This window comes from Balaenoptera acutorostrata, chromosome 11, assembly GCF_949987535.1.
Source record: "Balaenoptera acutorostrata chromosome 11, mBalAcu1.1, whole genome shotgun sequence".
NCBI lineage: Eukaryota > Metazoa > Chordata > Mammalia > Artiodactyla > Balaenopteridae > Balaenoptera > Balaenoptera acutorostrata.
Window position 1 is genome coordinate 102,528,699 of NC_080074.1, and position 14,593 is coordinate 102,543,291.

Genomic DNA, 14,593 nt, shown 5'->3' on the forward strand with positions numbered 1-14,593 from the left:
AGGTGCCACGTCCGTAACCGATGTAGAGACCAGAACATGTCCCTCTGAACACAAAGACTACTACCCACTGCTGGAGGTCCTAGACTTTGAGCTTGTTGCCTGGAATGGATAGGACTTTCGCGTTGTCTCCCTTAGAGAGTGAGTAAGTGTATTTTGCCTGTGAGGGTCAAACATTTCATGATCAGGAGGGCAGACGATGGTAGGCATTGCTGCTATTTACCAAATATTTCCATCTCTCTACCTTCTGAGCACGTGGTAGGATTGTGTCCTTCCTGGTCCACGTATGGCGGGCCAGGGTCACGTGACTAGCTCCAGCCCATGCATTGTGACATGTGTCATATCTGGCCTGCAGCACTGAGTTTCCCAAACTCTTTTCCTCTGCCATAATGATCCAGAGCACTTGAGAAAGTGGCCACTCAATCAACCTAGGGCCGCCAAGAATGCCAGTGAAGAATGTGTAGTCTGAGAAATAAATAATCCTTCAATAGAACACACTGAGAGGTATGGGACGTTTATTACTACAGCTTAACCTAGCCTCTCCTGACTGATACACCTACTTGTTTTCCTGCTTAGAGATACATACAACAGAGGTCATTAATGTTCTATTTTCTATGGCCACAAGTAAAAAATTGAACATAAATCATGAAATTCATTTCAAAAGCTTAATTTTGGTCAATTCTTTTGTTTTTATTGTTGGTTACTTCTCCCCCCACCATATCATGCTGTAGAGGGTATGCTCGGAAAAGATGGAGAAAATATTTTCCGGCCTCTTCCACCACTGGAGTGAAGTACAAATTCACGAAGAGATTGATCTGGAACCTTTGACACAGTTGAAAAAATTATATCTCTTGTTGATTCTGCTAACTGCGGACTCCGTGAAGTAAAAAAGTTCTTTTAGTTCTGACAACAAATGAAAGGACTTGATGGTTATAAGAAAAATAAAGCCCAGGATACGGTTTGTGATAGCTTAAGGCAAAGGAAGTTCAACTGCTTTGCATCAAAACAGAAGTAAAATGATTTTCCGTTTTCCTCCCAGGGTCAGGAATTGCAGGAACCTAAAAAGGAAGAAACTGCGAATTCCCTGGCGGTCCAGTGGTAAGGACTCGGCCCTTTCACTGCCGAGGGCACAGATTCGATCCCTGGTGGGGGAACTAAGATTCCACAAGCTGCTTGGGGATCTAAGATTCCACAAGTCACGTGGCATGGCCAAAAATTTTTAAAGAAAGAAAGGAACACAACATTGTAAAGCAATTATACTCCAATAAAGATGTTTTTAAAAAGGGAAGAAATGAAGAAAGGAAGGAAGGAAGGAAGGAAAGAAAGAAAGAAAGAAAGAAAGAAAGGAAGGAAGGAAGGAAGGAAGGAAGGAAGAAAGAAAGAAAGAAAGAAAGAAAGAGAGGGAGAGAGAGAGGGAAGGAGGGAAGAAAAAGCAAAGAAAAAAATAAAAAGGAAGAAATTAGAGGAGGTTGTCTGTCGAGTAGGACAGGTCCCCAAAACAAGTGGGAAGGCAAGGTCTCAAAGACCTTGTGAGGTAGCCTGTCGGATGCAGAAATTGGAACTGGCATGTCTAATGTGCACTTTTAGGCTGTTTTCTCTTCTGGGCTTGGCTTCCCGTTCCAGTCTTGGAGAACGAAGGAGCTGCTTCGGAAGAAAAGATGGGGGAGGTTAGGGAGGATTCTACAGAAAGAGGAGACCCCACTAGCATCCCCCGCTCCCCTCCCCCCTTTGGCTGCAAATAGACAGATGGGAGCAGTAGGGTGAGGCTGGGACAGCCTTGTGCCTGGTCCTTTTCAAAGCGTTTATGCTTCCTTCCCCCCAAGCACGTTGCAAACAGAGAACCACTGTCCCTTGCCCAGTGAGTCTAAGCTGGATGTAGCGGGGCCCCCAAGGTGCTGCCTCCCTTCCTGAGGAGCTCAGTGTGATTTTCATGTTCTGGTTCTTCTGCTCTCCCGATGGAATGAAATAGCTGGGGCTAAATAATGCAACATTCTCAGTCCACCGATGGTAGCTTCTCTCTTTTTTTAACTACAGCCTCTACTTCGCTCCGAGGAACAAATTATGTTTTATGGCCTTTTATAAAATATTCATCCCTCATCCCAGTGCTCTCGGTGGTTCAGGAAGCCTGGAAATGGCCTGGGGTAAGGAGGACCTCATTTCCCCCAAGACACAATTCCCAGAGGCAGGCGGGCTCTGACCACAGGGGCCACAGTGCTGGCCGCCAGGCTGGGAGCAAGGATTCCAGCAACCTGCTCCATAGAGCTGGACTTTCAGGACACCTGGAAGTTGGGGGCCTCGGGGGCTGGAGGGGAGGAGGGTCTGCCTCGGGGGCTGGTGGGGAGGAGGTTTCATCGTGCTGCTCCTCCTGGTGTCCCCACGCTTCGTGCCTTTCTTCTGAAGATGTTGAAGGCTCACCAAGCATCCTTCACACAATTCCTTTTCCCCCGCACCCTCTTTTCTGAAATGCATGTGTTGTTCCCCCCCAGGCCCGGGTCCAGGACACCAGCAAGGGGGCCAGAGTCCAGAGGAGGGGGGGCGGCAGTGTGTGAAGGGTGGGGTCAGGGTGCAGGGGAGAAGAGGGAGAGGTGACAGCTGTTTTCTCTCCATGTACGTTTCCCATCCAAGTGACCAAGGGACACGGGTTCATAATAACATGAAGAACACCCTCAGTTGATCACGGTGCTTTACAGTGTGCAAAGGACTGTCATATCCGGAGCCTTGAGCACTGGAGTTGGAGTTGGGGAGCCCGACTTCCAGGCCTGGGGTGTCCAGTGATCAGCCCACATCACTGCACTTCCCTGGGCCTTGGTTTCCTCACTTGCACAGTGAGGGGTTTATACTAGAGGACTCTGGGGTCTAAGGTAAATTATAATCCTGGTTCTGCAACCCTCAGACTCTGGATGTGTGCTCCTAACCCTAGGTTGGTACCATTGCAGAGGGTCTCCAGGCATCTGCCCCTGCAGGTAGAAAGAACCCCATTTTCTCCAAAAGCAACAGCAACAGCAGCTCCCGAGTAGAGCGGTTTTCCAACGCTGGCCTCACACGGCTACCCCAGGTGTCACCCACCAGGCCCTTCCCACGGCAGAGGCAGGAGTGGGCTCTAGGCACCCCTTCCCGCTGGCCCAAGACCTGATTCTTGGAGGTGATGCCCAGGAGGACGTGTGTCACCAGCTGCAGGAACATGGCCACAGAGGCAGCCAGAGGATGCCCACACCCTCAGCACCCAGATGCCACGTCCCCCCATCTCCGCACGCATCCCCGCAGCCCTCCCCGTGGAGACACGCTCAACTGAGGATAAGATGAAGGCTCTTACACTCACAGCCCAAATCCGGAAGGTGAAAGTTACAGTAGAGGACATTTCCAACGGATTTGTCATCAGAGTCTCAAAGTACTCTGTGTCTCTCATTTACCCCAGAACCCATCCATCTGAAAAGCGCAAATTAGTTAATGCACACGTTTTCCATTAGCCGAGGCAATCGTATAGATAAGAATCGGCGCATCCTGGGCTCCTCAAGCTGTGTTAGCTGCTAAATAGATAGAGTTCTCCCCTCAGTCCAGGGTGACCTGAGCAGTATTTACGAGTGGGGAGAGGACAAGAAGGTAGGTCCTTGAGAGGGCTGTCTCTGTGCTGACTCACCTTGCTTTCATCACCTGCTGTCCTGGCCATGCATACTGGTGACCTGAGAGGTAGTCATTCATCTACTTAACAAATAGTCATTGAGCATCTTCTGTGTACCAGGTACTGTGTTAGGTGCTGAGTATAGAGTGTTGAATGAAATAGGCCTGACTGTGACCCTGACCCCCAGGACAGTCTATCTAATGGTGGGGGGGGCAAAGTATATACATACAGACATAAGTGTGTAGACACATGTGCACACACACACACACACACACACACGTATTCACAGAGGCACGCTCCTCGAGCAGCCCAAGCTGCTTCGGGATTCAGCCGTTCAAATCATTCCAGCTGAGACCCCAGACATCACAGAGCAGGTAACAGGACATCCCCGCTGCAATTTGTCTGAATTCCCGAGCCCCAGAATTGTGAGCTGTAATGATACCAAACCGATATTTGAAGACAGTAGGTGTCGGGTAACTTGTCTTGCAGCAAGAGTAACCGAACCCCTCGGAGAAGCCAAGTAACCTGCAGAGAGTATCTCAGCTGAGAAGTTTTCCAGTGGAGGTTCCAATCCAGCTGAGCTGTGAGGACAGACCACCTCCTGGGAAGTGAGGGGGATGGTAGAGCTCAGGGGAGCCCAGAACTTTCCTGAATGCAGAGTTAACCCTCTGCACTTTCTCTTCACACACACATATACACCCACACCCACACACACATACACACACACACAGACACACATATACACATACACACACACCCTCATACACACACACACACATATACACACACATACACACACACATACCCCCATACACATACACACACACATACACACCCTCATACACATATACACACACATACACACATATACACACACACCCTCATACACACACACACCCTCATACACATACACACACACATACATATACACACACACCCTCATACACACACACACATACACACCCTCATACACATACACACCCTCATACACATACACACACACATACACATATATACACACACACATATACACACAGACACATACACACACATATACACACACATACACACATATACACACACAGACACATATACACACACACACCCTCATACATATACACACATACACACCCTCATACACATATACACACACACACACCCTCATACACATATATACACACACACCCTCATACACATATACACACACACACCCTCATACACTACACACACACACATACACACACACATATACACACACAAACACACATATATACACACACACCCTCATACACACACACACATACACACCCTCATACACATACACACACACATACACATATATACACACACACATATACACACAGACACATACACACACATATACACACACATACACACATATACACACACATACACACATATACACACACACCGTCATACATATACACACATACACACCCTCATACACATATACACACACACACCCTCATACACATATATACACACACACCCTCATACACATATACACACACACACCCTCATACACACACATATACACACACAAACACACATATACACACACACACACAAACACACACACACACACACACAACACCCCTGTGCATCGTATTTCACTATCTCATCACCAGAAGGGAATCCTTACAGGAAAAGGACAGGCATGAAGTCCCTCATTTAGGGAGAAAGCATCAGCTTAGCTAATCCGAGTCAGCAGACTTTCGGAATCCGGGTCTGGCTGGTGCAGGCCACACTCTAGCCACGCTCTGCAGCACAGAGAAACCAGACATAAGGTTCCAATTTGAATTCCATTTCCATGAAAAACACGTCCAGCCGAATCCTCCCAAAGCCAGGAAGGGGCCCTGCGCTAGGGAAGAGCCCCGCATCCTTACAAAACAGGTCGAAAACAAGGAGATGGAGAAAGGGGAATCGGGGGCAGGTGGGGGACAGGCGCCACGCTGTCTGGAAGTTCTGGGCTCAGTTTTCTCGATGTCATCGGCTCAGGAATTGGCAGGGGAAGGGGCAAAGTGACGTTTTGGAAACAGGAAAGGAAAGTCGCAACTTCTTTTTTTCGGGGGTGGGGGGACGCACTGCGTGGCACGTGGGATCTCAGTTCCCCGACCAGGGATCGAACCCGCGGCTCCTGCAGTGGGAGCGCAGAGTCTTAATCACTGGACCACCAGGGAAGTCCCGGGAAGTTGCAATTTTTGATACCTTCCATGTGTCCTGATTCTATCCTCACTTGGGGAAATAGCAAACCACGTGAGCATCCTGGGTTCCCTTAGAGCCCTGGGTAGATTGGGACTGAGCATTTGGGACTTGCACCCCGAATTGTAAAGAGAAACCAAGAGGATTGTGGAGTAATTTACAAGGTCAGAGAGAAAGCCTCTGACATTGTGACTGCAGCCCCCATACCTGACTGGGTGGCTGGTACATAACAGACACTCAATGTTTGTTGAATGAGTGAAAAAAATAAATGATCTCCGTACAACTGCCCTGATGTCAAGTTCCTAAACTATTAGGAAGTGGGCAGCCTGTTCCCCATCCAGATGCCTCTGATCGTCTGAGGAAGGGGGGATGCACCGCGAGGGCGGGGCTCCTGTGCCCACTGGTAGGGCACAACCTCGAGGGAGGTGATGTGGAAGGCGCACAGGCCAGGTGCCACTCCCCAGCTGTGTGACCCTGGGTGCATTTCCCAACCTCTCTGAGCCTCCGTGTTCTCATTTTTAAAAATGAAGCTAAAATGTCTCTTGGTCCCAAATTAACATGAAGAAGTTTGGGATGCTTTTCATCAAGTAGAAACTTAACAACTATAGTTCCTATCACTTTACCTTGGGTTGGCACGACTCCAGGGATAAAATTTTGCCATAAAAATCTATAGCCCTAGGTTTCTTACTCTTCCTTCCACCTCCTTGCCCTTGCAATCTGGGCACCTGACAGCCCAGGCGTGAAGATTCACTTTGGGGGTGAGGCTGTACGTTGGATTTATATCTCATCTCCCCCACTGCAGGCAAGTTACTTAAGTAATACGGACTGCCAATTCCTCATCTACGAAAAGGGAGTCCTGACAGCACCTCTGTCATTGTAGTTCGAAGGAGGTCTTCATGAATTGGCAGGTTGTACCCTGTATGGGGCAGACTGCGCTCCATACCCAGCACCGTGCACCCTGGCGTGGCTGTTCAGCAAATAATGGGGAAGGGGCATCTTTTTTTGATTTGCACAAAGGTTCTCTATGGGCTAAAGCTGGCCCTGAGCTGGTATAAAGATTTAATGAGATATAGCAAGAATGTCACTCACCCTTGTTCATAATAGGAGGAAGCTTTAAAAATATATCCCAAATCTGATTACTTTTTCTCACTACTTGAGAGCTCTAGAGGTCTCTCTGTTGGTCTCTTGCCAGTGATGTGCTGGAGCTCATACTGACTTACAAGAGTCGACTGCGAGCAACCCAAGTGCCCATCAACAGAGGAATGGAGAAAGAAGATGTGGTACATATACACAATGGAGTACTACTCAGCCAATAAAAAGAATGAAAGAATGCCATTTGCAGGAACATGGAGAGACCTAGAGATGATCCTACTAAGTGAAGTAAGTCAGAGAGAGAAAGACAGATATTATATGATATCACTTATATGTGGAATCTCAAAAACAGCACAAATGAACTTATTTACAAAACAGAAACAGATTCACATAGAAAACAATCTTAGGGTTACCAGAGCTTCTAGCTCTTTCTCTCCCACTCTCTGCCCTCTCCCCACTTCTTCCTCTCACTCCCTAGTCATCTTGCCTCTGCTTCTGGGGATCACCCACTGATGAACCCCCATGTTTGCCTAGACTCTTGCCTCTCACGAGGTGTTTCCGGTTTGCCTGACGAACCCTAATGGAACCCCGTGTAGCAGGCCAAGCAATCAGCATCACCCATATTTCCAACACGAGGACCTGCTCCTGAAATTCTTACTTGAGCCGGCTGCAGGTCCCGCAGCTCGTTAATGGTGGCACCACGACTAGGACCCAGGTCTTTGACCTCCAAATGGGGGCAAACCTCATGAAAAAGGCCTTCCGATTTGCGTTTGCATGAGGACAGCTTTATCATGCCATCTGGGATGTCTTCCCCAAATTTCCAGTCATCTCCTTGATCAAACTAAGCATTTTTCACAGCATCAGTTAACTCTGACAAACGATTGCTATGAGCCGGACACTGTAGGGGTTTTACATACATTATTATCCTTACATACATTATTATCCTTTTCCTCCTCACCATTCTCTGAAGCTCAGAGAGGTTAACGAACTTCTCCAAGTTCACCAAGTAGACAAATGGTGGAGTTGGAATTCAAACCCAGGTTTTGAACAACACACATTGCAACCCTCTTCCTGAAGGAGATCCACCATAAGGAAAAGCAAAACAATCAAAGAGAAGGGCAGTCAGAGCTCTTCTCCATCCAATGTCTTCACTGATCAACTCTGAATGGTCCTCATCCCTCTCCTTCCTGGAACAGGGACCCTAGGGGCTCTAGGGCCGGGATCCTGAGTCCTGGGTTCTCCGTACTCACCGCCAGGCTCCTTCTTTGACTCCTCCCCCTCCAGCTCTCCTCTGGCTCCTGGGCCACGCTTTAGCCTCCTCTCTGCCCACTCAGCCCCAGACCAGCCCCCTCTTCACGTTCACATCCACACTCTGAAGCAGAAGCAGCCTACAGCCCTCCCTCCCGCAAGCAGACCAAGAATAGCTCGTGGCTGGATAAAAGCTCTGAGTCCTGAGCCACAAGCATGATTTCGCTTTAACTTGTCATGTCCTTTCTTTCAAATGACCCCCATCCGTCAATCTCCGCAGCCTACCCCTCAACCCTCATGCACACGGCTCACCAGCTCTCTTTGGATGACATTTTCTTGGGCATCATCAGAGAGGGACTTGCTTCCCAAGCCGCTCTCAGAGCCCCCTCCCAGCCAGCCCCCAGCCTTCAGATCACAGAGTTCATTACCGAGCCCAGCTCTCAAAAGCTGGACACTTAATGGAGATGGATCTGTCCCCCGGGCTGGCTCTGAAAGCAGCACACTCACTAAAGAGTTTCCTCTTGCTGTTTTTTCCAAGGTAGGGCTTGAACTGATAGAAAGGGAGAAGAAATAATCTTCTTATTATATCTTAAAAAAATTAATACTTGCTCTAATAAAATCACCAGCTCTGAAATATGCTAGGCAGGGAGATGGAATATCTTCCATTCCTAATTAAGTTCCCATCATGAGGAGGGGGCAGAGCAGGACAGGGGATTGGAAAGGCATCAGGGCCCTAAGACTTGGAAGAAACACTGTCTTACTTCATTACAAGACGTTTCCATGAGCCGTCTCTCTCTTCTCTGTTCAAGTGATTTGCATACTCCCTTGCACAAGCGTCTGAATTAATCTGGACCTTTCTCCTAGGCCAAATGGCGTTTAATTCTCCTTTCGATGACCTAGGTTGCCTTATTTATTCTTCTAAATTATCTTGTCCAACTTAACCCACCCCTCTGCTACTTATCACTCCTGAGTCAGCTCCTATTAGCCCTCCATGAGGGGAATTAGCGTGTGTGAGTTTAAGGATGGGGGGAGGGGGGGCAAGTAATCGGAAAAGCAGCAGCAAAGGAAGATGAGGAAGACCAGGGACTCTGCTACTATCAGATCAGACAGGAAGCAGCACCTCCTGGCAGAAAGCCGCTCTGTCCTAAGTGTGCCGGGGCTAATGCACTATTTTCTTTTGACGTGTGTTTTGCTGCTGCTAATGGACTGTTTCTTACTGAATCTTGTTTCCTGATACATTTAAAGAAACCATGAAGGAGGAGTGCTCTCACAACCCACAATTCACGTTTCCTTCCTGGAGTGTTTGTTGTCTTCTGAGGCACTCTTTCCAAGGCTCAAAAGCCCACATTCAGCCCTCACATGTACGAGGCACTGCTCTCAGCGCTAGAGAGGCACTGATCTAATTTAACTTTCGAAACTGTATAATCCTTATAGTCAGATGGTTGGGGAAAGACTGACCAGGTGTGCAGTGAACCATTTCCTTTTCATCCTGGACACGCAGCTGGACTACATTTCCCAGCTTCCCTTGCAACTAAGTGGATGCAACACCATGTGACCACATTCTGCCCAGTGGAATGTGGGCAGAAGGGATGTGGGTCCCTTCCTGGGCTGGCTCATAAAACTATGCAAACCTGAACACTCTCTCTCCTTTCCCCATCTTTTGACCAGATAAGGAGGATGCCGAGGACTGCAGGGTGGAGGGGGTTGAGAGAGACATAAGTTGGAGGGATTCTGAGTCCCTGAGTCACAAAGTGGAGCAGAGCTAAGCTGAACACCTGCACTGCTGTTGTATGAATAAGACATAGACTTTTATAGTGTTAATCTAACTAAAATGTTAGCCTACCCTGGCTAATACACCCCCCATTCTATAGACTGTGGAATTGAATTATGACTGAATTTCTGTGACCTCCTCAAGTTCTAATGCTATTCAGTGGCAGAGCTGGGATTCACAGGCAGATTTTCTGACTAAAACCAGTGCTTCTGCTGCTGTCCCACAGCTGCTTCATCATCGCTTCTGCCACTACTTTCAGAGAAGCAACAAATCTGCTGAGAGAGGCGATCATCTCGTACAGATGCACTTACAGCTCATTGATGCTGTCCTAATTAGGACCTTAATGAAGATGACTCTGGGGGAAAAAGAGACGGAAAGCAGGGAAGTAATCAGAGCCACGTCCTGGGCATAATATGTGGAGAGATTCTGCAAAGTCACCTTTGAGGACCTCAAAGCAGCCTTAGCAACAGCAGGCACCAGGGTTAGCCCAGGGAGGTTGGCCACAAGGGTATTAAATGGCTGCACTGTGCTCATTTGAGAAAAAAGGTAGACCATGTGTGTTCCCTGGGAGGAAGGAAGCCCCAAGCACGCAAGGAAGAATCCCTGGAATGTCACCATGCATGGCCAGCACATCAACACCATCGCTCCTCTGTTTGAAATCCTTCAGTGGCTTACTTGTGGCTACAACATAGAGTCCAGCACCTTAACTGCACCCAGGGTCCACCATGACCTGCCCATTCTTAACCTATCCAGCCTCAACTCCCTTCCTTAAGGACAGCACAGGCAGAGTGTGGGCAAGCACCTTATGCTCCAGCAATTTAGACTATTCTTAACTCCCACACCTTCCAGGTCTTTGCGAACGCTCTTCCCTCTGCATGGTCCCCCGGTCCCAGCCCCAGCCCCCTTAAAGCTCAGGCCGGGTGTCCTCTCTTTCTCCAGCCTGGGGTGATGCCCCTGCTCTGTACCCCACAGCCCCCCTTTGCACACCCACATTACAGGGCTTGTCAGATTGCTGGGCAGTTGCTCACTCTCGTCTCCTACCAGACTCTGCACGGTGCACCCCTGATCTCCCAGCTCCCTGCAGAGCACATGGAACATAGTAAGAGCTCCACAAATGCGAGGTGAGTGCAGGGGTGGATGGCTGAATAAACAGGATCCTGAAATAAATTTACTTGGCCCCGTAGTAGATAGAATAATGGCCCCTGCAAAGGTGTCCACATCCTAATCCCTGTAGCCTGTCACGATGATATGTTACACGGCAAAATGGAATTAAGTGTGCTGATCAACTGACTTCAAGAAAGATGATTCTGGAGTATCCAGAGGGGCCCAATGTCATCACAAGGTCCTTTAAAGATGGCAGAACAGTCAGTGGTGCAGTGACGCAATGTGAGAAAGATTTGATCAGCCACCACTGACTTGCCTCTCACGAGGTGAGAAGGTGGGAGAAGCCACTGAAGGTGGGAGAAGCCACAGGCCCAGGAGTGCAGGCAGCCTCTAGAAGATGGAAAAGACAAAAACAAAACCAGAAAACAAAACAAACAAACAGAAAAGAAGGGATGTCCCCCTAGGACTTCCAGAGAGGAACACAGCCCTGCTAACACCTTGATTTTAGCCAAGTGAGACCCATTTCAGACTTCCGACCTCCAGAACTGTGAGATAATATATTTATGTTGTTTTCGGCCACGTTTGTGCTAATTTGTTGCACAAACTAGAGAAAACAAACACAAGACACTTTTAAACTGCATGCAAAGTTCCAAAAGAGAAAACAGCTATTCATCCGTCCACGTTATTTGATCATCTGCTATGCACAAGGCACCGTGCTAAGATCTAGAGGGGTGCAGAGCTGAACTGGAACAAATCTTACCCATTCGGGGAATGTGGGTGTGGGGAGGAGTGGAGTGGGTCTTGACCTGCCACTGAAAGACACCTGAAAGCATGGAAAGAGGAAGGGAGCTGAAAGTGGGAAGGAAATATCCCAGACCTGGATCTGAGACCAGATCTCTCCTTGCCCAACACAAGCAAATGTGCAGACCAGGTCACTGCAAGATAAGGGGCTTTGAAGGCAGCCATGGAATGGGAGCTCTGCAGCACGCTATCTGGGAACACATATGCAACTCACATGTAGTTTCCTACTTATAGGAAAGAGCTGTCCTTGGTGACAACCCTGTGGAAGATAAGGGAATGAAAATCAAGGAATGCCAAAGCCACAAGTCACTCTTGTCCAGTTCCTTCATTTAACGGGGGAAATAACCAAGGCTCAAAGGGGGAAACACCACCTTCATTCTGAAGCCTTCCTTGACTCTGGCCAGACAGGTGTAACCCTCCTCTCGTGGATATTTCCTCAGCCCTGGGTTCAGACCTCTATGGCAGTAATCATTGCAGGTGTTATAGTGTGTATGTGACTGCCACATCCCATTGTCCTGTCCATTTCTTGAAAGCAGGGTCTAAATCATATGCATTATTTTATTCCCCTTATCAGTGACTAAACATAGTAATCGAAAAATAAATGTTTGTTGAATGACTTAATGTAAGATCCCAACAGGGAAAATCAGATAAGCAGAGACTACCCAAATCAAGTGTCCAGAGATAGAAAGACATTGGTAGCAATGCTCTTCAATAAATACCTATCACTGTTGAGTCTAAAGGAAACTTGTATTTTAACAAAAGTGATTCAAATTCATGTTTTCTGTTTATTTCAAAGCCTATATTTTTCTATCCTGCTACCCTCTTGGAAATGCAAGCTGTAGTCCTCAGTCACTCACCAGTTGTGTGACCATGAACTGGTAAATTAATCTCTGAGAGCCTTAGTTTCTGCCTTTGTAAAGTGTGGATAATGATGCTTATTTGTTCAAGTTGTTTGGAGGATGACGAAAGGCATTTGCACAGCCCCCAATGCCCAGCGCCTAGTAGATGCTCAATAAATGTCAGCTATAAAGAGCATCCTCCAAGGCGGGGAATCCCTTTGTACTCAGCTGGGAGGCGCTGACCCCATCATTACAGACCAGACCCAGCCCTGCGGGCTCTCTCCCACCACACCTGGGAGAAGAGAGCTCTTTTTTCTAACACACCTCCCTCTGCCTTCTTCTTTCTTCCTTCTCGGAACAGCAGCCCTTATGGTGGGCTGTTCAGCTGAGGAAGTGCTCTGTTCCACCTCAAACTTGTGCCCAAAAGAGACTCACCCACACCATCGTTCCAGAGTCATCTTCTAAAGCCTGTACTAGAAACTTCTGTCTTTCAACAGATAACTCCTCTATATCCATATATAATGAAAAATGCTGGATTTTTTTGATAAAATAGTAAATTAAAAATATCAAGCTACAACTGCATATAAAATAAGGTCCTAATTTTATAAAATGTATAAATATATTCAGACACATAGATTCAAAGAAAAAAGATGAGAGGGAAACAAGGAGGAATCTATAATTATTACTTCAAAGTGGTAAGCTGATGCAGGCTTTTGTATTTGTTTGTTTATTTGTTTGGCTTTGCCTTGATGTGTTTTGGAAATTTTTACAATGAAAAATAGAACTTGAGTATTATTTATTCATTTGTTTCTCTATGCATTCCTGAGGGAGAAGGCAGGATAAAGGACGTTTCTGTTGGCTGCTGTGTTCCTCGCGGGCCTACACTGTCTCTCCCCCAGGGCGTGCCCCCATCTCTCCTTTGCCCTTTCATGCCATCCAGGCAAATTCATTTTTGGCATTTTTGCTCCCAGTTCCACATCTCTGTTCATTTGTCATCACATCCCTGGGACCACGTCAGGCTCTGGAGCAGGAAGAGTCCCGCTCTCCTCACTCGCCTCCTCCAATCCCACCTTCCTCGGGAGGCCTCCTGAGCCTGAGGCAGACCTGAGAGCCTCCTCCACCACCACCCCCCCGCCCACCCTGTTAGCCCCCTCCCCAATCCAGGTGGGCCTGCTTCCCTTTCTGCTCCAATCAAATTGATTCAACCAAGTGTCAGAGAAGTAGAAGTAAAAGTTAGGACAGAAGGTGGGAAGGGCAGAGGAAATGGATGAATACCATAAAATCCTAAAAAAACATGATTAAGTTTGCATAACCCTGGTGAATCTAGGCCACACAACTGGCAGCTACAGAGTCTCAAAAAGACACAACCAAAAGGCATTCAAATGGTCCTTTTTCTCTGACTCCTAGTAGGAGACAGGAGAACGTGTATCCAAAACAGAGGAAACAGGTTTCCCTTCCATGAGGACACGTGCTCTCCAAAGAAAAGCATTGCATTACAAGGTCCCTTCCAGACCAGAGAAAAGAAACACCCAGTCTCAGGGTAAGCAGAGCCCTGTCCCAGAGCCATCCCTGCAGGGACCTTATTTACCTTGGCTTTTCTGTTCTCTAACTCACAGACATAATTAAGCACTGTCTCTCTCTGGCTATGTGTCTTTTTGTTATTATTCAATGTATTTAACTAAAATAAAACAAAAACTGTTCATCCATTTCTCCCACCCCCCTCAACCCCCTGCTTCTGACAACCACCAATTTGTACCTATGAGCCTAGTTTTATATGTATTTATATATGTATATTATATAAATACATATAATATCATATATATATGGATTCTACATATAAGAGAGATCATACAGTATTTGCCTTTCTCTGTCTGAATTATTTCTCATAGCATAATGCCC

At 47.4% G+C, this 14,593-nt stretch overlaps 1 protein-coding gene across 1 annotated transcript in view; it reads right to left on the bottom strand.

The window, feature by feature from the left end:
* GALNT8 (polypeptide N-acetylgalactosaminyltransferase 8) overlaps positions 1-14,593 on the bottom strand; it is a 58,643-nt gene that overhangs the window by 2,172 nt on the left and 41,878 nt on the right. The window contains 2 exon segments of the mRNA XM_057557569.1: positions 3,048-3,168; positions 7,590-7,655. Of these exon segments, the coding sequence (XP_057413552.1) occupies positions 3,048-3,168; positions 7,590-7,655 (187 nt within the window).